Here is a 26329-nt window from a genome sequence, read left to right as displayed (position 1 = left end):
GTGACGAATCAAATTTACTGTAAGTTCGCTCATCTCTAACCCTAACCCAGAGAACTCCAATCCTTTGTTTTGTTGTTTTACTTAATCAGTAACAACTTCTGCTTTTGCAATATCCTAGTTGCAATGATCATTTTGCAATATACTTCCTTATGATACCTCAGCCAAGCAGACACCAATTCACAGCCGGATGTGATACCCTTGCCTTCGCATAAAAATGTTGCACAAAAAAAATGGCACAATTTTTGCCATCTTCCCTGCACACTAGTAAATTCTACTCAGAATTTCAGCAGAATCCCATTGACCTTGGTGGAATTCTGCTTCTTAGAGCACACTACAGAAGCTCAGCAGGGTCTATTCACACGGTAGAATTTCCGCCTCAAATTAAAGCCCATAGACTTCTATGGGATTCCGCACTCCCATTCACATTTCTGAATTTCCGCAAGCGGAAATTCAGAAGTGTGAATGGGAGTGCGGAATCCCATAGAAGTCTATGGGCTTTAAAGGGGTTATCCAGGAAAAAACTTTTTTTATATATATATCAACAGAAAGTTAAACAGATTTGTAAATTACTTCTATTAAAAAATCTTAATCCTTTCAGTACTTATGAGCTTCTGAAGTTTAGGTTGTTCTTTTCTGTCTAAGTAATCTCTGATGACACATGTCTCGGGAACCGCCCAGTTTAGAAGAGGTTTGCTATGGGGATTTACTTCTAAACTGGGCGGTTCCCGAGACAGGTGTCATCAGAGATTACTTAGACAGAAAAGAACAACCTTAACTTCAGAAGATCATAAGTACTGAAAGGATTAAGATTTTTTAATAGAAGTAATTTACAAATCTGTTTAACTTTCTGGAGCCAGTTGGCTATATATGAAAAAGTTTTTTCCTGGAATACCCCTTTAATTTGAGGCTAGAATTCCGCAAGCCATGTGAATAGTCCCTTAGCGGAACTTCCAAAACAGATCAGGATTCCCCCGCCGACTGAATGAACAGGTTTATTCTTTTGTCAGAATCTGCTCAGAAAAGCCCATAAGTCAATGAAACTTTTCTTGTCCTTAGGCTAGGACTACACAGGCAGACTTATGCCCGGTGTGAGTGCCGATCAAGTACATCGGTGTCATTTTGAGGAGCGTATTACGTGGTTTGCAGGAAGGGCCAAATGAATGAACTCTGGATTTTTTGCAGCCCTTTTCCTAGATCATCATCAGTCGCAGGTCCTGTTACATGAGGAGATGTGCGGACAATGAATGATGAATTTTAATTTTTGCTCAGACAACGAAAAAGAGTGTTTGCGCATTGTTCGGCTGTCCTCTAGGCCTTCTAGCTCCACATGTGATGAGCTCTGGGTGTATACTGGGTGTATAGCCATGTAAATGTAAACCATCAACAAGCTGCCGTTGACAGACTTGTTGTTCCTTTTATGTGTCTCTGTTTCAGGCTTTGAGGACATAATGGTGTCCCGAATAGGGTTTTGGGGTTTTGGTCGTTTGTCGGGTCAGGCTAGTTGGATGTTCATGGATTGGTGTGCTAAGCTGCATACCTGCTAGATCCATCAGCAGATAGTATCCTAAGGCTAGGTTTCCACACAGGTTTTCTTCGGCCATTTTTAGGAATACTGCCACTGCAGATTTTGAGCCAAAGTCAGAAGTGAATCCAGTGGGAAGGAGAAGTATAAATCCTTTCTTTATATCCCCATTCATTTTGAATCCACTTCTGGCTTCTGCAGTGGCAAGAAAAAAAATAAAAATAAAAAAAACTCCAGAAAAAAACCTGTGTGGAAACCTAGCCTAAAGCTGACCACACACACATTAGACCTTTATCTCACGTATGGCCAGCTTAAAGGGGTATTCACATCTCCTGATTTCAGCTTCCCGCCCTCTCCCCAGCTGAAGGGGGGGAGGGGGGCGGCGCAGACCCCCCCCACCTGCAGTCAAACACTTATCCCTTATCCTGTGGGGATAAGTATATTTAGGCTGTAGATGTCCTTTAAGGAGTGAACTATGCAGACCCCCAGCTCCTTACTGTAATTTTGGCTACATGCCTAGTCCTGTACATACTGTTTTGACACATGCTAAATGAAAAATGTCTAGTCATTGTGAGTCGGCATAAGCTCCCTGTACATCTGTATATAGCTAAACTACTGTGCCATAATGACCTGGATGTAACATTGCAATTCATGCAAACTAATGTTGTAATCTTATGCATTTGCATTTATTGCACCTCATGATCACAGTAGAGAAAACTGCAATACAATGCATTGTTGGATTGACTTATATGCTGTGTCACTTGTTTATCATTTCGGTAAAAAAAAAAAAAAAATAAAACATGCTATGGGCTAAATGTGTATTTCTGTCTTAATGTGGTATAATGCTTGAATCTGGGATCCCCTTTGATCCCACTGGGATTTCTCTTTACATTATTGAGCCCCGGCCTCAATTGGGGGAAAAAAGTTGTTCTATAGTTCCGTAGTTCTGAGGTCTGCACTGTAGGTTCTTAGCGCTTGATTTATGGCTACATTTGGTCATTTGTGTCATCACTGTAGTTGGGTTTTTATTTTTAAATGGTGACTTTAATCTTGTCCCTTTAGTTTATGCCAGTCACAGTGGAGCAGGTAGTTTGCAAGATTTGTGTAAAATTTACTTAATTGTTTAAAGGAATACTCCGTTGGAAAACTTTTTTTTTTTTTTTTTTTTAATCAACTGGTGCCAGAAAGTTAAACAGATTTGTAAATTACTTCTATTAAAAACTCTTAATCCTTCCAGTACTTATTAACTGCTTAATACTACAGAGGAAATTATTTTCTTTTTGGAACACAGAGCTCTCTGCTGAATCACAAGCACAGTGCTCTCTGCTGACATCTCTGTCCATTTTAAGAACTGTCCAGAGTAGGAGAAAATCCCCAAAGCAAACATATGCTGCTCTGGACAGTTTCTAAAATGGAGATATCAGCAGAGAGCACTGTGGTCATGATGTCAGCAGGGAGGAGCACTGCCAAAGAGCTGTAAAATGACCTCCAGCAGGCCACAAATGTGCATGTGTCCACTCAAACAGTCAGAAACAGACTCCATGAGGGTGGTATGAGGGCCCGACGTTCACAGGTGGGGGCTGTGCTTACAGCCCATTTCCGTGCAGGTCATTTGGCATTTGCCACTGGCACCCTGTGCTCTTCATAGATGAAAGCAGGTTCACACTGAGCACATGGGACAGAGGTGACAGAGTCTGGAGACGCCGTGGAGAACGTTCTGCTGCCTGCAACATCCTCCAGCATGGCTGTTTGGTGGTGGGTCAGTAATGGTGTGAGGTGGCATTTCTTTGGGGGGCCGCACAGCTCTCCATGTGCTTGCCAGATGTAGCCTGACTGCCATTTGGTACCAAGATGAGATCCTCAGACCCCTTGTGAGACCATATGCTGGTGCAGTTGGCCCTGGGTTCCCCCTAATGCAAGACAATGCTAGACGTCATGTGGCTGGAGTGTGTCTGCAGTTCCTGCAAGAGGAAGGCATTGATGCTATGGACTGGCCCGCCTGTTCCCCAGACCTGAATCCGATTGAGCACATCTGAGACATCATGTCTCGCTCCATCCACCAATGCCACGTTGCACCACAGACTGTCCAGGAGTTGGTGGATGCTTTAGTCCAGGTCTGGGAGGACATCCCTCAGAAGACCATCCTCCACCTCATCAGGAGTATGCCCAGGCATTGTAGGGAGGTCGTACGGGCACATGGAGGCCACACACACTACTGAGCCTCATTTTGACTTGTTTTAAGGACATTACATCAAAGATGGATCAGCCTGCAGTGTGGTTTTCCACTTTGATTTTGAGTGTGACTCCATATCCAGACCTCAATGGGTTGATAAATTTGATTTCCATTGATAATTTTTGTGTGATCTTGTAGTCAGCACATTCAAATATGTAAAGACGAAAGTATTTCATACAATTAGTTCATTCATTAGATCTAGGATGTGTTATTTTAGTGTTCCCTTTATTTTTGAGCAGTGTACATGGACTCATCGGAATGCTGTTCACCGCCAGAAATAGGGTTTTACGTGAATCATGTGACCTTCTTTTATGGATGTGAACGTGCAGGAAAGCACTCCACACAATGATGTCAGCACAGGAATTGTAAATAGGAGGAGGATAATATACAGCCTGAAGACCTGCAAGGCTCATGTTACACATGACTTGTATGAACATCTCATTTTACTTGACTAGATGACTTACAAAATAAATTTTTCTTGTTATAACACAAATAACTGAGCCAATGTCCCTCTGCATGTCCTAATGATTTTTTATATATATATATATATATATATATATATATATATATATGTGTTTGCATACTTTATTTTGGTCCGTGAGCAAAATTGCTTAAAAAAAAAAGAAAAAGAATCAAACTTGGCTGGCAATACCTATTCAGTAAAGCAAAGTGCAGGGCCCTTCTTTTTAGCCATTCATGTTTATTCTTTGGAGCATTTTTTGCACATTTTCTGGGCTGTATTTGACCCAAACTAAAGTGCACATACATCACAGATAAGTGAACAGTGGGCTGGTAACTTCAACATTGTTTTAAAGGGGTATTCCAGGAAAAAACTTTTTTTATATATATATATATATATATATATATATATATATATATATATATATATCTCAACTGGTTCCAGAAAGTTAAACAGATTTGTAAATTACTTCTATTAAAAAATCTTAATCCTTTCAGTACTTATGAGCTTCTGAAGTTAAGGTTGTTCTTTTCTGTCTAAGTGCTCTCTGGTGACACGTGTCTCAGGAAACGGCCAGTTTAGAAGCAAATTCCCATAGCAAACCTCTTATAAACTGGGCGTTTCCCGAGACACGTGTCATCAGAGATTACTTAGACAGAAAAGAACAACCTTAACTTCAGAAGCTCATAAGTACTGAAAGGATTAAGATTTTTTAATAGAAGTAATTTACAAATCTGTTTAACTTTCTGGAGCCAGTTGATATGTAGAAAAAAGTTTTTTCCTGGATAACCCCTTTAAGACCAGTGTTCAGGAACTGAGTTTTCACACAGTAAACTCTTAAAAGAATAAAATCATCTGTGCTGTTTTTTTATTTTTTTTTACATATTTGCATGTCATTATAACACTTTTTGTAGCTTGTGGCTACTTTTACAGCACACTTTTTTACTGGTTCAATTAAATTGTTGGAGTGCTCTCTAGAATAATTCTAGAATGCTTAAAGGGGCACCCCACTGGCCAGTGTTTGGAATATTTAGTTCACAACGCTGTGTGCGCACTGCGGGGATCAGCCACGCCCCCTTGTGACATCAGGCCATGCCCCCTCATTGCTAGTCTATGGGGGGGGGCGTGAAGGCCGTCAGAAACAGACCTGCTTTCTTTTAGAAACAGCGCAACTTTAGTCTTCAGTTTGTGCGCAGTATTGCAGTTAAGTTTTATTGACGTGAATGGAGCCAAGTTGTATTACCGCACCTTACCTGAGGACAGATGTGGCGCTCTTTTTTAGAAGAAAGCAACTGTCGTTTTCTAATCTTAGATCTCCCCCTCTCAGCCTAAAATAATGTACCCAAGGTGAAAAGAGTTCCTGATTCCACTTGCAATATACAGTGGTCCCTCAAGTTACAATATTAATTGGTTCCAGGACGACCATTGTATGTTGAAACCATTGTATGTTGAGACCATAACTCTATGGAAACCTGGTAATTGGTGCTGAAGCCACCAAAATGTCATCCAAAAATAGGAAAAGGTAAAGATTAAAGAAAAATAAATAGATAACTAATATAGATAAAGCAAATCCTTACATATAAAAGAAATATCTGCTGGGAGCTGTAAATCACTGTCTATGTCAGTGTTTCCCAACCAGGGTGCCTCCAGCTGTTGCAAAACTACAACTCCCAGCATGCCCGGACAGCCAACGGCTGTCCGGGCATGCTGGGAGTTGTAGTTTTGCAACAGCTGGAGGCACCCTGGTTGGGAAACAATGGTTTATGTAGAGGACAGGAGCTTCTTCAGGGTCCTATACAGTACACACAGTGTCCCAAATGGAGCCGCCCTTACTTGGTGTCCAAAGGAGCGGCTAACCCTGGCACACGTAAGTAGTAGTACAGAACTTGTAGTTCCTTCCTGTACTGTAGGGGGGTGCTACCAGACACCAGTCAGTGCATGTACTTCAGTAATACAGGTGATTTGCCAGTAAAATGCCCATTCTGACTGGTCAGTTCCTCCAGTTGTGACACGTTTCACAGATCTGGACTGTCTGTACATTGTATGTTGAGTCTGGTTTCAAGTTACAATGGTCCAGAAAAGACCATTGTATGTTGAAACTATTGTATGTTGAGGCCATTGTAAGTTGAGGGATCACTGTAGTTTTGTCCTGTTTTCAAATAGAAGTCACTGGGTATTTTATTACAAATGAGATGAATCACATGATTACTAACTGGAGAGGAATGCGTATAGGTGAAAATGGCCCTTTACCTAGAGAGAACAGTGTGACCTCATGGTCTGAAGAACCCCGCCTTGTGTACATGTCTGCCTTTCACCTGTAGATTACTTACTTGGCAGCAAATGTCTGTTAACCTTCCAGAACATTTATATGTAGTGGTGGGTCAGGATGCTACATTACTACCAGACAATAGGGTACGTTTGCATGTACTATATATGCAATAGATTTTTCTGTAGCAGATTTTAACATAGACTTAACAATGGAAAATCTGCAGCATATATAGATAACTTGTGAACGTACACTTACTTTATTAAGCCTCTCTAGGAAACATTACAAAAATTGCAGTAATGTTTTAACACACTGTCAGGCCATGATCACACGGTTGAAAATGTGTATAATGTCCGTTCAGAAAACATGGGCGGACATTCCGCTCATTTACACAATTCAGCAGGTGCTTGGAAATGCACCGTCTCATAGACAGCAATGCATTTCTGAGCAGAATCCGCAAAATAAAATAGACAAGGCAGAAACATCTGCCACGAAAATTCCGCCATGTGCACAGTGCAGCAGAATCCCATTGAAATTCCGCTTGTCTGGAATTTCCATGCGGAATTTGACTGGAGATTCTGCAGCAACAGAGTCCCATTGTATTCAGTGGGATTCTGTTGCGCTGTGCACATGGCGGAATTTCCGCGCCAGATGTTTCTGGCACTGAAATTCCGATTTTCTTGTCTGCAGAAGGAATAAGCCTGTGCATTCTTTCTGCAGACTCCACACAGAATACATAGCAGTTTATGAGATGGCGCATTCCCGTGCGGACATTTTGGAAGTGTGAACATGGCCTAAGGGTTAATGTGTCATCAGACAATTGTTTAAATCAAGTTTTACGTTAAATATTATCAATTTTTGGTGATTTTTTTTTTTAAATAGAGATAGTAAAATACATTTATTTTTTTAAATTATAATCTGAAATCTTGCAGTTTCCATTTTTGGTACTAGGTCTAAAACTAAGCTTAGACTTCCTGTTTTGTCTGTGACCATAAGGTAGGAGCTGCTGGCAGGGTCAGCACCACATATAAGAGAGGTAGGCGCTGACCTAGAGTGCTCAGTGGTTGAGGTCAACGGCCAGGGATCCAGGACAAACATCCCGGACGCCCTGAGCGATGGCCCCTTTAAGCCTTATGTGCGCCTTTGAGACTCACACAGAGTTCAAGTCATGCTGTGTCCGTAACGGGATGTGGCTGCACTACTCCATCTTGTCACTTTACACAGTGTTTCCTGTGCGTGACCGACTCCAATCAGAGAAGACGCTACCTGTTATTAGTTATACAGTCTGCAGAGCTTGAGTAAAACTGGTATCTACTTTTACATGGTAACTGTATGTGGGAATATTGATCTCTGTATAGTTAATTTTATACAGTAACAGTATAGTCCAAAAAAGTTGGCCAAAAGCTGGGACCAAAGGGGTGGAGAAATGAGGGTGACAAAATGAGGTTTTGCCTAGGGTTGCAAAAATCCTTGCACCAGCCTCATAGCAAAAGGTGCCACCAGTGTACAGGTAAGACCTCATTCACCCTAGATGAAGCTCCGAGTCCCCTTTCCTATGAAATGACATTTGCAAAGATCAGAGCGAATGCCCAGCAACGTTTCCCATTCATGTGAATGGGACAGGCCCAGTCCATTGATTTCTATGCCCTTGAGGGTTTCTGTAAAGCATTTCCCAAGCAACTTCCATAATAATGTACAAAAAAATAAAGGAAAAAGTGACATGTCACCTTCTTAATGCAGATCCTCCCACATTCTGTGTTTGGGGGCCCCACAGGTAGGCATTTGCAATGCTTTGTCTGGGTTATTTATACACAGTATTTCAGTCAGTATTTTCTGCCAAAGACAGGAGTGGACTGACACAGATAAGAACGATAATGGAAAGATTTGCAGTTTTCCTGGTTTTGTCTAAAAATACTGATCAAAATACTGTGTGTGAACCCAGTCTATATATCTGTTTGAATAACTTTTAAATTAATACATCTCCATATGCTGTAAAGGAAAACAAATTACTCAGATATTCTAACAAAACAAATGCAAAAGTTATAAAATAAACTACCTGGTCAATTAGACCCTGAAATACCAGTATGTAAGAGATATATCAATGATACTTCTATAGGTCATATCATTGTTTGTGATGTCTGTTCACATGAGTGACTTAGTCTTTTTTTTTTCTCTTTTTTTCTTTTCCTAGAGATGACTTTGCAATGTGGTGCCAATCAGTGTGCCAACTTGCTCAGAGCAGGGGTACACAGCGGCTCCTGTCGCAGCCTGCACATGACCGCCAGATATGCTGCTAAGGAGTACTATGACGTAGTTGTCGTCGGAGGAGGTGCTGGTGGAATCACTATGAGTGCTCGTATGAAAAGAAAAGTTGGAGCTGGAAAAGTCGCTGTCATTGAGCCAAGTGAGGTAAGGGGAATCTACCAATTCTGTCAACTTCTCTTTTTGACTTTATACATAACATATGTATAAATAGATGATAGTTATTATGATTGTAATTGTTGTCATTACATTATCTGTTTTTTAGTTATATCTGATTCTAGAAAATGTGGGTAACAACCAGGGTAGCTAGCAGATAACCCGCTTAAAGGGATTCTGCAATCAGTGTCCTCTGCACTAACCTGTTGGTACAGGCTAGTAGTGTGGGTCATACTGATGATGATACTTTCTGATCCCCGCTCCACCGCTTCGTTCCTCCATTATCCTCCATATTCGGGCGGCAGGCTTGGTGCATAAGCAGAGCTCCATGAGCCCCCTGAGCCTGACCTCATCACTGCAGCTTCTTTAGCCCAGTTGTGAGCAGGCTTGAAGAAGCAGCAGCAGTGATGTCGGCTTACTCCTGGAGCACCACCTGTGCACCAAGCCTGACACTCAAATAAGGAGGTTAAGGAGTGAACTGAGTGATGGATCAGGGATAGGTAAGTATCGTTATCATCAGTGACACTGATGACAGATTCCCTTTAAAACTGTTTTAGTAGTTATACTTGTTACCCCCCCCCCCCCCACCTGTTCATGGAACATAAAGATAACATGACTGCATAACTAATGATACATCTTGTTTAGGTTCATTACTACCAGCCCATATGGACTCTCGTTGGTGGTGGGGCAAAGAAGGTGGCAAGCTCTGCAAGATCTACTTCTAGCTTAATCCCCTCTGGTGTCACATGGATAAAATCTGAAGTGAAAGGTTTTGATCCTGATAAAAACTGTATTCGTATTGATGATGGCAAAGAGGTAAATATAATGTAAATGAAGAAGGAATTTCATGAATTTGAAAATTCATAATTACTAGAACACATGACGTAACTGAGTTCTGCTAATGCCAAAGAAAGAAACAATGGGGGAGATTTATCAAAACCTGTCCAGAGGAAAAGTTGCTATGGGCAACTCAGCAACTTTTCCTCTGGACAGGTTTTGATAAATCTCCCCAAATATGTTTACTAAACATTTAACGGGGTATTCCAATTTAAAGTAACCCTTAAAATTGAGCAACTATGGGGGACCTGTGTTTCATATGCCAGCCTTAGGGTGCATGCACACTACGCTTCTTAAGATACGGGACCGTATACGGCTGGGGAGAGGGGGGGCGGAGAGTCGGGGGCAGGGCAACCGCACGCTGCCGTATGCGGTCCCGTATCTAATGTATTTCAATGAGCGACCGGAGTGAAACGCTGCCTCCGGTTGGCTCCGTTTTGCCCCATATACGGTTTCCCGACCGGACCTAAAAAACGCTGTTGACTACGCTCGTAGGTCCGGTCGGGAAACCATATACGGGCCAAAACGTAGCCGATCAGAGGCAGCGTTTCACTCAGGTCGCTCATTGAAATACATTAGATACGAGACCGCATATGGCAGCATGCGATTGCCCCGCCCCTGACTCTCCGCCCCCTCTCCCCAGCCGTATACGGTCCCGTATCTTAAGAAACGTAGTGTGCATGCACCCTTAAAGGGGTTATCCATGTGTTTTTGTTTTTGTTTTTTTGTTAAAGGGGTACTCTACTGGAAAACATATATATCAACTGGTGCCAGAAAGTTACAAATTTGTAAATTACATCTATTGAAAAATCTTAATCCTTCCAGTACTTATCAGCTGCTGTTATGATCCACAGGATGTTCTTTCTGCTGACACCTCTGTCCATTTTAGGAATTGTCCAGAGTAGGAGCAAATCCCCATAGAAAACCTATCCTACTCTGGACAATTCCTAAAATGGACAGAGGTGTCAGAAGAGAGCACTGTGGTCAGGCAGAAAGGAAATTCAAAAAGAAAATAACTTTTTGTGGATCATAACAGCAGCTGATAAGTACTGGAAGGATTAAGATTTTTTAATAGAAGTAATTTACAGATCTGTTTAACTTTCTGTCACCAGTTGATTTAAAAAAAAAAAAAGTGTACCCCTTTAAAGGCCCCAAATGCAGTTCTAGAGCAAACTGTTTCTCACACAACTGCTGAACCATACTGTACATAAACTGTGTAGCTCGCGGGGCTATGCTGTTTGCACAACTTCCATTGAAGTCAGTGGGAGTTATACAAATTATCTATTAAGCTTTCGGATCACACACATAGTGGGAAATTTATAAAGTGTCTAAAACAAAACTGTCTTTGTTGCCCATAGTAACAAATCAGAGCTCAACATTCATTTCTTAAAAACGACAGTTATGGTCTGGTTGCCGTAGGCAACAGAGTTTTTCATTTTAGACAGTTTTTAAAAATTTCTCCTATAATGCTCAGATTTACAATAAAAAAAATAACAATGAATAATAATTAAAAAATTAATGTGCACAAACAGTTCTGGATAAGCCCATGGAATCACAAAACCTTGTCAGATGTGAAGATTTAACATGAAATAAGCAGAGATTGGAGTGGAAAACTTCAGTCTGTAAGTCTGCCTGTCTGTCACAATGGGATTGCTTCATTGTAATAGAAAAACAAATACCTACTTGAACACATTGGCCCTCATTTACTTAGAAAATCGGGTTGTAAGTCTATCTTGCTTTCTTATCCGATTGCTTTTTTCCCCTGGTATTTATTATTATGTCGCATCCTGTTTGGCGCACGTGGGTTTTGTTGGTTTTGGTTTCCAACTCCTCTGAGTTGTCGGGAAAAAATCAACAACAATTCAACAAATTCGGGTTGGAAACATTTATAAATACGTGGGAAAGCTCAGAAATGTCGGGTTACGCCCCTTTTTCGGGTTTGGGAGAATCCACATCGGGTCCGTCGGGAAAAAATGTCGCATCGTGTCGCAGACTGCCGCACGATGTCTGCAACATGGCGCAGACAAAGATGCACCAGAAAAACCCTACAAAACAAGTCGGGTTTAGAATAGTAAATGAGGGCCAATGTGTTGCAAGTTATATTGTGTTTTCAATGCAGGTGCAGATTTTCAGCTTCATATTTTATGATTAATTTACCAGCAAAAAATCTGCAGCATATATAACACGTGTTAACATACCTTTTTACATTTGTTTTACATATGGAATGAATCTATATAAAAGTTAAGTTTGTAAATACATTGCCATACTTTTCCTAAACTGATTCTATACTACAGTTTGTATTATAGTCTAGATTTGCATTTACATATTATAGTTTGCTATTAGAAACATTCAAGTCACGGATATTGTTTGGCTATGCCATCTATTTATTATTCTGGGGCTCCAACCTCTGGGACACCCACTGATCCCGGAAATACAGACACCACAGTATTGGGGTTTCCTAGACTTTTTTTTTCCCCTCCTGCACAGCAGTGCCCCAGCCACCCTGTTGTGCAGGGACTTGCAGGTTGGTTCTGTTCCAGTGAATGATGCCGGCTGCCGCTGTTTGGGGAAAGCATAGTTTAGGGCCATTGTTATGTCAGTGCTGCGGCCCCTTTATTCTCAGGATTGCTGGGCTCCCAGAGGTTAGACTCCCACTGATCATTAAGTGATGGCATATTCAAGAGTACAGACGAGGCTTGTGGATTGTTGGATGTATGCTTACATAAACAAAACTGCTTGGTTTGGTTTTATGTTTCATAGTTGGCATTACCAGTAGAGATGAGCGAAGTTACAGTACTTTGATTCGTCACAAACCTCGCGGCTCGGCAGTTGCTGACTTTATCCTGCATAAATTAGTTCAGCTTTCAGGTGCTCCGGTGGGCTGGAGACTCTCTCCTAGGACTGTATCCACCTTTTCCAGCCCACCGGAGCAGCTGAAAGCTGAACTAATTTATGCAGGATAAAGTCAGCAACTGCCGAGCCGCGAGGTTCGTGACGAATCGAAGTACTGTAACTTCGCTCATCTCTAATTACTAGGTTTATCTGTGTTTTGTTTATTCTACCTTTTCCTTCTTTCTTTATAGATAGGCTACAAATACTTGATCATTGCTCTTGGTATCAAATTGCAGTTTGAAAAGGTAAAGTATTATTTTACATTACATGAATGTACATGATATAGACTACTAAATAAATCTTAATCTTAATTGTAATCTTAACTTTTGTAGAAAGGAATAAAATAAAAAAAAATGTTAACACTACTGTAAGAAAACAGCACTGGTCCAGTTTTTTGCGAAGGGAAGACTCCAGTTGGTAGAAGGAGCATAAAATGGAATCACTAAGCAGTGTTAATACAGTTCCTGGTCAGGTGAATGCAGATTTCTTTTGCACCATCCTAACTGAAGGGTCAGAATTTGACGCAAGAAGCATGCACGAATGATCCCTTCCTGTCAGGTGTGAACAGGCTGGTGGTATAATGGTATGGTGAAGGTTTGCTTGGCACACCTTGGGTCTGATACCTGTGGATGGACATGTGTACAGTAGCATTGTGGTTGACCACATCCTCCCCTAATGGCACATTCCCTATGGCAGAAGAATACTTAGTAGGACCATGTTTTACAAAGGTCTTAAATTCATGGATTAGTTCCAGGTACATGACAGAGTTTACCTTGCTTCTCAGGCCTTCACAGTCCACAGATATGAAAGTGTACATGTATAGCAGAGTTCCTGCGTACTCTTCAGATTGGGCAGGTAAGGATGCAGGTCGATGCTGGGAGATTGAGTTGCTAAGACAACTGTAGAATGTACAATGTGAGTTCCATGCATGCGTATATTTCTAATTCATAGAACTCAAGCACAAAACTCACTGACTCCCACTACAGTTAGATCCAATATCACTAGGAGGTCGTATCAATTCCAACTTACAACAGGTCTGTTTGGACAGACATAAGAGGCCATTTTTCTAGTGATACTGGGAAAGTAGAAATCCTAGTAATGTAAAAACATAGCCTTTTATTATTAATTGTATAAAAACAGTGATGGAGAGTCCCTATGATTATTTTAAAATTATCATGCTCTATAGCTCATTTGTTCCTGATTGTCACACACCAGGGATGGGGCCCAAATCCACCACTACTACCCCTATCGTGGTTGATGTGGGGTCACAGACTATGGTGTAAAAGTCTTGGATGTATGGGCACACTGCTGCAATTCTCAGATACCAGTGCCTTAAACGTGGACTATATAAATACAAATATTTGTCCACAGACTAACAGACCTCCTCTGGGAGAGTGGCTTCTATGTTACAGTAAACTAAGACAAACTATTGTGCATATACAGTACACCAGCTGACGTTACTGCATGCTCGTACACTGATGGCTATACTGGCCACAGACAACACTAATCTGGACCGCTGTTTTCTACAGTCCTGTATGTAAAAACTCTTATGTGTGAACAAGGTATTGATGGGATATAGTCGCTATCTAATAACGTGCAGACAATATTTCAAAGTCGCTGATCCATAGATAGCTGTCAGAGGGCCTGACCGAACATACCAACGAAGAGGCTGGTAGATATTATAGTGGAAAACAGCATAGCGGTGGTGTCAAGTCCAGGCACAATTTAGCGCAATATGACCCCAATACACCTGCTTTTAAAATAGCTCACTTGGACCCCGTATTGTCATGGGGGTCATTAACACTGACAGAACTGACTGACTTCATACAGTTGCTGACCATCATAGACCTAAGTCTCTCCATACCCGATCTGTAGAACAGAAGTATAAGACTGACTCCTAATGATGTTTGATACTGTACCTCCCTTAGCAAACAATGAAAGGAGGTGAAAGTTACCAGTCTCTTTGCTAGATCACAATCTTTGAGGATTATGTCCTCATATACGACATGTGACAGTTTTATCAATTTTCAGAGCAAATGGGCACCAGAGTTAATAATCTGTCTGGTAAATGGAAATTTCCATCACTGCAGTATATTCAGACTGGGCTTTCAATTATGCTGTGTGAGACTATGTTCCAACACAGTATTTTGGACTATTTTGTGAGCTGTGAAAGGATGAGAAAAATGGACCAAAAAACTCAATGAAAACATAGCCTTGGGTCTCTTTTGCACGGGCAAAGTTACTGCAGTATATGAGCACTTGTCTTGCTGATTCGAGCTTATTTGCAGAGCCTTCGATCAATCCTGTGGCCTTTCATCACGATCGTCTATATTTCACCTATTCACACAAGGCAATGTGCGTCCAATACAGATGATTTTTGCAGCATGCTCTCAGATATGCTCACTTTGTTTTAGCTGCATGCGAGTGTGGCTTCAAACTGAAAGGAATGGCATAAACAATGGTCACCATATATGCTCCTTTTTAAAATTGCTTTTATTACAAGTAGGAGCAGGCTAACACAGATGAGGGCAACAGCATATATATAGGTCACAGGGACTGTTAATTAAAAAAAATAAAAAAACTCTTCTTGTGGCTTCTGCACAATATTGTTTGACAATTAGGCAATTTCATATCCTATATATTTCATATCCTTTCACTCATACAAGGAAAATTATAGTATAATGTATAGTAAAATTAAAGTAGCAAACTTTTTTCACTTTATCTGCTACAGATTAGGTTGCAGTGATACGGATTAACCCTATTCAGTCCTTGCTACCCATAATGGAATCTGCATGGATCTTTCTCAAACAACATCACTTTGTTTAGGGGTTGTCCAGGGAGTAGGAAAGGTATTACCTTTTTTTTCTCATTTGATGAGGCAGTAGTATATTGCAATCGCCACATTTGATTTATGCACAATGTTGCATGAAATGTAACTTCGAATGTACATTAGCAGCAATCATGATGTAGTACTGCCCTTTTTAAATCAGGTAAGAAGGTGTTGGGCTGAGATGAGATAAAAACCAGAAATGAGCCGCAGTGGAGGGAGGAGTGATGATGCCTTTCCTGCTTTCTAGATAACCCCTTTAAAAGCCGCAACGGAGCAAATTCCCATGGTTTATGCGAATCGTATATTTATAAAAAAACAAACAAAAACAAAACAAAAACTTGTCATGAAGAAGGCCTAAATATATCACAGACTAATTGCCCATGTTGCAGACCTTCAGTTCACTTTTGTGTAGTTTTTACATGATGTGCCCACTAGGTGGTACTGTTTACTGTTTCACTGAGCCTCAATTTCTTTACTATTTATTTGCCATATTCAACACCGTGGGTATAGGTGCCATTTGAGTTGCCTGGGTCGCAGGTCACTAGTCTGATAAGACCCTCTCCCAAAATTTTCTCTGTGCCAATTTTATTAAAGGGGTTGTCCTTTGAAAAGTTTTATTTAACTAATGTGCCCAGACTGCCATGAAGAATTTTATATGCTTTCCTCGCTCCCTCTTAGCCTCTGATACTACAGAGAGAGTGAGGAAGGTGAGTTAAAGGAAATCTGTCATCAGAATCACCCGCACTAAACCTGTTACACAGGCTTGTAGTGCGGGTGATCCTGATTAAAACGCTCCTTACCTGGTTAAAAATGGTTGAGCGCTTCTTAAGATATCTATATTTTTAGTTTTCTGTTATTCCCTGGCTTGGGACTCAGTGGGAGATGTTATCATCTGGGACTCGGCCACACGTCATTCTAGCTGGGCGGAGCTGCCGCCCGGCTCATGAATATTCATGACCTTATCCTCGTAGTCTAACTCCTTTTTCTAGGTCTGGTGGGGAGGGCCGCGAGGATAAGTTCATGAATATTCATGAGCCGGGCGGCAGCTCCGCCCAGCTAGAATGACGTGTGGCCGAGTCCCAGATGATAACATCTCCCACTGAGTCCCAAGCCAGGGAATAACAGAAAACTAAAAATAAAGATATCTTAAGAACCACTGAACCATTTTTAACCAGGTAAGGAGCGTTTTAATCAGGATCACCCGCACTACAAGCCTGTGTAACAGGTTTAGTGCGGGTGATTCTGATGACAGATTTCCTTTAAATGTTTTATTAGGCAGTCAGGGCATATTAGTGAAATACACATTTTCCTCAGACAACCCCTTTAATCACAGTAGTGGATGTGCTTGAGTCCTTCAAAACAAATAATTTGTATCAAATTCCAGAGAATTGTCATAATTGTAACACTCACGTTTCAGTAGACTGGAACACTGATGATAGTAGATCTGCTGGACCTGTGTGGTAGATCACTTGGACCGTACCAGAGAGCAGAGTCTAAGGTGCTGCTGGTTTACACCAGAGCCCGCCGCAAATTGGGATGGACTTGCTGTGGCAGGCGGCACCCAGGTCACTACCCCTGGCACGGCTCAACCACACAGGCAGCTGAGGAGATGCGAGCCACAGGTGGGATACGGCAACTCGTTGTCTGGATAGCAGGAGGTCAGGGCAGGCAGCACAGTAGCGTAGTCAGGAATGTAGAAAATGGTCAGTAGGCAGGCGGCAAAGGAGCAAGTCAGGTCACGGAGCAAGGGTATAATACACGGCAAGGCCATACACAGGAATGCTTTCTCTAAGGCTCTAGGGCAACAAAGATCCGGCAGGGAAGTGTGGTGTGGTAGGTGGAGGAATTTATCAATGAGCCACAGGTGTTACTTCACTAATGGCTACACTGGCCCTTTAAATTTTAAAGCTCTGGCGCACGCGTGCCATAGGGGACAGGGACACGCGCGCCGGAGCGCAGAGGCGGGGGCAGGCGAAACACCAGGTGAGTGACGGGCTGGGATTCGCATGCGGGTGCATCCCACGATGCGAATCCCAGCCCCGCTGACAGCAGCAGGTAACGGGACCATGCGCTCACAGCTAGCGTTTGCGGCCGGAGCGCATAACAAAACAATAATCTAATTTGATTTAGAGCAGTTTATCGCTCCATAACAGAAAACCTAAGTAAATCATCAACTTTACCTATACATTGGATCTAGAACACAAGCTGTTTTTGGAATTTATAATTTAATCAATGGAAATACATTCACTGCTTGATGCTGATTTTACTGTAGACATATTAAGAAGCCTGGTTGTAACTTATCTGACCATACCTGTTGGGCCGCAATATAGTCACTGGCTATTCCTGAACAATACTTATGTAGGGTTTTTTTCTTAGAGGAAAAATAATAAAAATGGTCATACTACTATGTAGTGAACTGTACAATACTGCATCTAATGTCACTGAGTAGCACCTTACTGTTCCTCTAAAACAAAAACAGTGATCTATTGTAACCAATAATATTTGTATGCAGTGATACTAGCTAAATTATATACTCCACTAAAGTGAGCTATGGAGCGATCAGTAGAATGTTAAGGGAACACTACATATGGTAAACATGGTTGTACGATTGTAGTACAGTACTATATTTTCATGCATATGTTTCCATACATATATGATCTTTTTTTTTTAATCGCTGACTGTTAGCACTGTGTGTATGGGGTAAACCTGAAAATAATTAGAAATTTACTTATATGTGCCTGTAATTCTTTGCCTTTCATTCTCCATCTCAGATGGCATAAAAAAAAGCAGCATGACAGTAGGGTTAAACGGGCGCTGTTGACGTCTAAAATGTTAGGGGCCCAGCAATGCAAGAGCACAACAAGAGAAATGATGACACAAACATGAACAGCTTTCTCGCTGTTTTCTGACTTATTCTTTCAACTTTACCTTTTCTTTTTGTTTACTAGACCAGTACTGAAGGTAGGGCAGGTACTGAAATACTAAATATGCCGTGTCTGTTCTGTTTTGTTTGCACAGGTGAAAGGACTTCCAGAAGGATTTGACTATCCCAAAATCGGTTCCAACTACTCTGTAAAAACTGTTGAGAAAACCTGGAAAGCACTGCAAGATTTTAAGAAGGGAAATGCCATATTCACCTTCCCTAACACGCCAGTGAAATGTGCAGGCGCCCCACAGAAAATTATGTATTTAGCAGAGGAGTATCTCAGAAATGTAATAATAATTTTATATCTTATTATATTTCATTATTATTGTATTGTTATTGTATATCTGAAAGGAACATTTATATTCCTTTCTGGGACTTATCCTAACTACCTTTAAAATCAGACCCACGTGGTAGTTGGAGTTCAGACATAATGCTTGTCCATCATAGTGATTGATCTAGCTTGTTCAGCTCAATTGAACCATTGTCTGCGCAGATGATCTACCACCATGGACTTTTTAACTTCTAGCTTGGATGGAATTTGAAGCCCATTGTCTGATAAAAAATGGCTCAACATAAAAGGGTTATTTTTTTTTCCTTTTCCGTACTGCAATTGTCAAATTTAATGTGTTGTACAGCTGCCTTTACAATGGTACTGCAAAGTGTATTCTAGGCTCAGTATATAACTCTAGGCTCAGTCTTAGACTGGATGCAAAAAAGAAATTTTAGACAACCTGTCTTCAGTGAAAAATCACTTAAAGGGGTACTCCGGTGAAAACCTTTTTTCTTTTAAATCAACTGGTGCCAGAAAGTTAAACATATTTGTAAATTACTTCTATTAAAAAATCTTAATCCTTCCATTACTTATTAGTTGCTGAATGCTACAGAGGAAATTCCTTTCTTTTTGGAACACTGATGACATCACAAGCACAGTGCTCTCTGCTGACATCTCTGTCCATTTTAGCAACTGTGCCTAGCAGATGTATGCTAGGGGCAGCATGGTGGCTCAGTGGTAAGCAATCCTGCCTTGCAGTGCTGGGGCCTTGGGTTCAAATCCCACTAAGGGCAACAATAAATAAAGTTATTATTATAATGACTTCAGCAAAGAGCACTGTGCTCGTGATGTCATCAGAGAGAATTCCAAAAAGAAAAGAATTTCCTCTGTAGTATTCAGCAGATAATAAGTACAGGAAGGATTAAGATTTTTTAATAGAAGTAATTTACAAATCTGTTTAACTTTCTGGCACCAGTTGATTTAAAAGAAAAAAGGTTTTCACCAGAGTACCCCTTTAAATGGGCACTGACCTTTTGTAATATGGAAAACGGCTCATGAAAATCCCAATACCTCCTCATGCCTACTTGGACACTAACCAGTCCTGCAGCAGCATCAGGCTTGTCCATGAGTCATGTACAAGAGATGATTCACAGACAAGGTTGCATGAGCAGACACACCGATCGCCTCCCACCACCACAGGGAGGGACACGCCCCATTACCCTTAGAGGATTTCTAACACTGTGACTCAATGAAAAGAGGTGTTTTTATTATAGGTGATAGAGGGCATAAAAAATTTGATTACATGGTCAGGATTAGGTACTGAGCAACATATAAATCATTTTTTTTTTTTTCGTGCAGGACCTGACAGGTGCGCTTTAAAGGGCTTATACAGGTTTTATTAACTTTTCACCAATGTGCCTGTGATACTAAGTTTGATGGATCAACCACTTTTTTGTGATTTTATGGTCCCCGACCCCGCACACACACCAGGTTCAGCATTATTCCAGTGTATGGATGACTGCTGTCTCGAGCTTTCCCAGGATCCTTTTCAACTCAAAACAACAGTTGACCACAGGGGGCTTGGCTTCTTGGTCTTCCCTAACAACTCCGCCCCCTGATGACTTGTGCGGTCTAGCTGTACTTGCCGCTGCCCCTGTGATCAGCTGTTGTCTCGAGCTGAACAGGATCCTGGGAAAGGCTCTAGACAACAGCCATCAAGACACCGGAGGAATGCTGAACCTAGGGGGACTATGAAAATTCAAAAGATGGGGTCGATGCACCCCACACACCTAAGGCAAGTAAAGCACTTAAGACATAACTTGGTAACACAGGCACAATGGTGAAACGTTAATAAAACCTGGATAACTCCTTTTAATTGTAGGAATTTTGCCACAAAACTATTTTGTTACTGTCATAGGATGGTCTAGGGAAAGTAATCATCAATCCATAACTTAGTGTTTTCCAAACAGTGTGTCTCCAGCTGTTGCAAAACTATTACTCCCAGCATGCCTAGACAGCCAAAGGCTGTCCAGGCATGCTTGGACTTGTAGTTTTGCTGTAGCACAAGGCACACTGTTTGAAAAACATTACCATAACTGGTTTTACCTTAATAGTTATTTTTATTTTGCACAAATAGACAGGAAAACGATCTGATGCCAACTTCATCTTTAACACGTCTCTGGGAGTCATCTTTGGAGTAAAGAAATATGCAGATGCCTTGTTAAAGATCATTGAGGAGAGAAATATTCAGGTTAACTTCAGACACAACCTTATTGAGGTGCGAGCGGACAAACAAGAAGCTGTATTTGAGAACCTTGATAATCCAGGAGAGACCAAAGTGTATGAGGTAAGCCACAACAACCTGTCTCCAGACAGGTAGTATTTATTAATAAAATGTTAAAAATAACATTCTGCAATTTTATATAAATAAAGACTGCACTAGACTGAAATCATTATTGATGACATTGGTTGTCAGCTTAAAGGGGTACTGAAAAACATCCTATCCCCTATCCTTTGGATGTTTTTCGGCAGAGTACCCCTTTAAACCCTAAGCAAATCCCAGTTTTAGAGCTCAAAATTCAATGAAGTACATTCATGCTCAGAGGGATCGATGAATATCTATGAGCAGTGCCGAAAATTTCGACAAATCACCTCTTCTTCTTCTCTTATTCTGGGGACTGCCCTAGGTTCCAAGTTCAACCAGTTGAGGACGCAGGGCGTACGAGTATGCCCCCACTCCCGAGTCCTTAAGGACTCAGGGTGTACCTGAACGGGTTAAACCCTGTTTGTCCCGGTTGCTACGGGCACCGCCGATCGGGACGATGCCTGGCATTAACCCTTTAGACGCTGCGATCAAAGTTGATTGTGGCGTCTAAACTGAAAGTAAAACTATCCCGGCAGCTCAGCGGAGCTGATCGGGACTATCATGACAGAATCGCGATGTCCCGATCAGCTTACTGGACGATGGGAGGGTCCTCACCTGCCTCCCTGGAGCAGCAGGGCACCGAGAACACTGAACAATGCTATGCTATGGCATAGCATTGAACAGTGTATGCAAAGGTTTGCTAAACTGCACGTTCTATGGCGTACACGTAAAAAAATACCAAAGTCAAAAATTGTGAACTTTTGGTCACTTCATATACCATAAAAATATTAATAAAAAGCGATCAAAAAGTCCCATCAAAGCAAAAATGGTAGCGATAAAAACTACAGATTACGGCGCAAGAAATAAGCCCTCATTTAGCCCTATACGCGGAAAATTTTTAAAGTTCTAGGGGTCAGAACATGACAATTTTAAACATACAAATTTTGGTGCATGTAATTATAATTTTTTTTAAAGTCGTAAAATAAATAAATAAAACCTACATAAATTGGGTGTCCCTGCAACTGTATGGACCTACAGAATAAAGATAATGTCATTTTTACCGAAAAGTGCACTGCCTAGAAACGGAAGCCCTAAAAATTTGATAATTTTTTTTTCGTTTCGCCGCAGATTACGTTACAAAATAAGTAATGTCATTACAAAGTGCAATTGGTGACGCAAAAAATAAGCCCTTATATGGGTCTGTAGGTGCAAAATTGAACGCGTTATGATTTTTAGAAGATGAGGGGGAGAAACTAAAGTGCAAAAACGAAGAGTGTTTTGAGTCCTTAAGGTGAAAATGGGCTGAGTCGTTAAGAGGGTTATCCAGAATTAGAAAAACATAGCTGAGTTATTCTAGAAACAGCACCACTCCTGTCCTTAGTTTGCATTTGGTATTGCAGCTCAGTTCCACTGAAGTCAATCAAGCATAGTTGTAATACCACACACAACTTGAGGACAAGTATGGGGCTGTTTGTGGAAGAAAGCAGATGTGTTTTTAGTTTTTTTTTTTTTATCCTGGATAACCCCTTTTAATGACTTATTATTCCGCTTGTAACATGTCTTTATGACATGTAAGATAATTTTAAAATAAATACCCTTTAAAAAAAAAAAAAAAAAAAACCCTGAAGGGGTAGTCAGTCCAAACGCTGGGACACCCTGCAATCCTCTGTCCGGTGCCACGACTCCCCAAGAGGAATGCGTGCTACAGACAGCACACGATCCATTCATTCCTATGGGAGTGCCAGAGATGCCAAAGTACAGCACTCGAGTCTCTTTGGCGCCCCTTTAGAGAATGAATGGAGCATGTGCTGTCTGTAGCAGTCCTCTCAGAGGACCGGGGTGCCAGCAGGAGATCGCATGGGGTCCCAACAATGAAAACTTGGCTCTGCCATAGAGATGTATTGAGGGGGCGTGTCGGCTGCCGTATGCGGTGATTGAAATGCGCTATTTCGACAGAGTTGGGGGCCCCGTATGGAAGATCGCAGGGGGGGCCCCAGCAGTCGAATCCCCCGCGATCTGAAACTTATCCCCTATACTTATATAGAATAGGGGATAAGTTTTCATATCCCGGAGTACTCGTTTTAATAGTGGTCATTTTCATTACACACTGCACATTTTGAGAACATAACTATTGGTATCTTGCCTATTTAAAATGTGTTTTTTTTTTTTTGTTTTTTTTTTGACAGGAGAAGATTTACCTTTTTATTATATGGAATAAATACAATGTGACTCACTTTTATTCTTGCAGTATGAAATGCTTCATGTGACCCCTCCAATGGGACCACCAGATGTGCTTGTAAACAGTGCTGTGGCTGACGCAGGTGGCTGGGTGGATTTAGACAAGGAGACCCTACAGCATAAGAAGTACCCCAATGTTTTTGGTATTGGAGACTGTACAAACCTTCCAACATCAAAAACGGCAGCTGCCTTAGGTAAGAAAACTACACTGCTCAAAAAAATTAAGGGAACACAAAGATAACGCATGAATGAATTAATCGTATAAAATACTTTTGTCTTTACATAGTTGAATGTGCTGAAAACAAAATCACACAAAAATTATCAATGGAAATCAAATTTAGGTCAAATAGAGGTCTGGATATGGAGTCACACTCAAAATCAGAGTGGAAAACCACACTACTGGCTGATCCAACTATGATGTAATGTCCTTAAAACAAGTCAAAATGAGGCTTAGTAGTGTGTGTGGCCTCCACGTGCCCGTATGACCTCCCTACAATGCCTGGGCATGCTCCTGATGATGAGGTCTCCTGAGGGATGTCCTCCCAGACCTGGAGTAAAGCATCCGCCAACTCCTGGACAGTCTGTGGTGCAACATGGTGTTGGTGGATGGAGCGAGACATGAGGTCCCAGATGTGCTCAATCGGATTCAGGTCTGGGGAAGGACATCCAGTCCATAGTATCAATGCCTTCCTCTTGCAGGAACTGCTGATACACTCCAGCCACAAGAGGTCTAGCATTGTCTTGCATTAGGAGGAACCAGGGCCAACTGCACCAGCATATGGTCTCACAAGGGGTCTGAGGATCTCATCTCTGTACCTAATGGCAGTCAGGCTACCTCTGGCAAGCACATGGAGGGTTGTGCGGCCTGTGGACGTCGGGCCGTCATACCACCCTCATGAAGTCTGTTTCTGACTGTTTGAGTGGACACATGCACATTTGTGGCCTGCTGGAGGTCATTTTGCAGGGCTCTGGCAGTGCTCCTCCTTGCACAAAGGTGGGGGTAGCGGTCCTGCTGCTGTGTTTGCCTCCTATGGCTTCCTCCACATCTCCTATGTACTGGCCTGTCTCCTGGTAGCGCCTCCATGCTCTGGAAACTACTCTGACAGACACAGCAAACCTTCTTGCAACAGCTCGCATTGATGTGCAATCCTAGATGAGCTGCACTACTTGAGCCACTTGTGTGGGTTGTAGACTCTGTCTCATGCTACCACTAGAGTGAAAGCACCGCCAACATTCAAAAGTGACCAAAACAACAGCCAGGAAGCATAGGGACTGAGAAGTGGTCTGTAGAACCACTCCTTTATTGTGGGTGTCTTGCTAATTGCCTATAATTTCCACCTGTTGTCTGTTCCATTTGCACAACAGCATGTGAAATTGATTGTCAATCAGTGTTGCTTCCTGAGTGGACAGTGGGATTTCACAGAAGTGTGATTGATTTGGAGTTACATTGTGTTGTTTAAGTGTTCCCTTTATTTTTTTTGGCAGTTTATTTTGAGTATAACTTTTTGACTTTATGATAGTAAAGATCAGCTGTCCATCTTCATGTCTTATATTACTTGAACTGAAAAGTATTGCTTGGGGATATCTAGAAATATTTCTGTTTGCCTCAAAACATTTTCTTATACTACTTTAATATACAGACTTTACATTTTTTTTGGACTACCTTAAGTGAAACTTCAGGCTGCCTTTTAATACTAAGGCTCATATGATTAAGTATGTGTGTTAGCAGTTATCTTTTTTTTTTTTTTATTGGAGATTTAATTTATTATCATTCTATTCCTTAAGTGAAATCAACTTGTTGTACCCAGGGTGGTAAAATTGGGTGCTACTGCTTAACAGGCAAGTCATGGTCAAGCAGGTCCACCAGTAATGGTGGGCTAAAGCCGTGACAGAATAGTGAACCCCTAAAATATGGCTCCAAAGGTCTAGAAAAAGACAACTTAATTTGAAGCTGACTTTAAAACAAGTCACCAGATATTCTATTTTGAGGGACATTTATCAATGTTTGCTTATGTATTCTTTTTTTTAGTAATTTTTTTTTGCTTATGTGCGACGTATTTATCAACTGGTTTCAGCCTGTTGATAATTTTCTTCCACGTAAGCAATTTTTCCTTTTTTACTTTGGTAGTAGCTTTTTCTGCTCCATGTTTGAGCTGGAGTAAATTTAGTCAATTTTTAACGCTGTTGCGACTTTTTTTTGCGCAGTTGCGACTGTCGCAGTTAATAAATACCTGACTACCCGTAGTCCATTTTAAAATTATTACTACATAGTAAATTTTAGGAAAACTTGCTTTTCTCGCTTTCCAGTCAAAATGTCGCACGAAAAATTGTGTAGTCGCAGTTGCGACAATTTTGCGACAATTATAGTAAAGAAAACCTGACTAAACCCGTTGATAAATGTCCATATTTGTGATGTGCAATGATAACTTTAAAGCAGGTTTACAAAAAGTAGGGCGAGCCCTTAATATCATTTTCCCTGGCAGATCCAAGGAACCTAAGTCAAGCGAACTGTATTGTGAAAAAGGTCAACATTTTTCCACTTATCGGACTCTCCTTAACACCCCACCCCCCTTAAAGGGGTATTCCGGGCAAAAACATCTTATCCCCTATCGAAAGGATAGGGGATAAGATGTCTGATCGCTGAGACCCCCCGCGATCTCCCTGCAGCAGCCCGCATTCTATGCGTAGCTGCGTCTGAAGTTTCGGAAACCTCCGGGCTTCCAAGACGGGGACGTGACGTCACGCCACGCCTACTCCATTCATGTCTATGGGAGGGGGCGTAACGGCCGCGACGCCCCCTCACCTAGACATGAATGGAGGGGGCGTGGCGTGACGTCACGTCCCCGTCTCGGAAGCCCGGAGGTTTCCGAAACTTCAGACGCAGCTACGCATAGAATGCGGGCTCCTGCAGGGAGATCGCGGGGGGTCCCAGCAGCGGGCCCCCCGCAATCAGACATCTTATCCCCTATCCTTTCGATAGGGGATAAGATGTTTTTGCCCGGAATACCCCTTTATTATGTCACTATTCTCTCATCATTCATGTTGAAAAACTGAGAATTTGTCAGCTCATT

The 26329-nt window shown here is 41.5% G+C and overlaps 1 protein-coding gene across 2 annotated transcripts in view; it reads left to right on the top strand.

Moving 5' to 3' along the window:
* SQOR (sulfide quinone oxidoreductase) overlaps window positions 1–26329 on the top strand; it is a 51563-nt gene that overhangs the window by 4749 nt on the left and 20485 nt on the right. For both annotated transcript variants that reach the window (XM_056572210.1, XM_056572211.1), the window contains exons 2-7: window positions 8673–8890; window positions 9545–9715; window positions 12820–12873; window positions 18477–18671; window positions 20793–21002; window positions 23269–23452. In XM_056572210.1, coding sequence (XP_056428185.1) covers window positions 8673–8890; window positions 9545–9715; window positions 12820–12873; window positions 18477–18671; window positions 20793–21002; window positions 23269–23452 — 1032 coding nt within the window. The remainder of the gene's footprint in view (window positions 1–8672; window positions 8891–9544; window positions 9716–12819; window positions 12874–18476; window positions 18672–20792; window positions 21003–23268; window positions 23453–26329) is intronic.

This window comes from Hyla sarda, chromosome 4 (assembly GCF_029499605.1).
Source record: "Hyla sarda isolate aHylSar1 chromosome 4, aHylSar1.hap1, whole genome shotgun sequence".
Classification (NCBI taxonomy): Eukaryota; Metazoa; Chordata; class Amphibia; order Anura; family Hylidae; genus Hyla; species Hyla sarda.
This window is presented reverse-complemented; position numbering and strand designations above follow the sequence as displayed.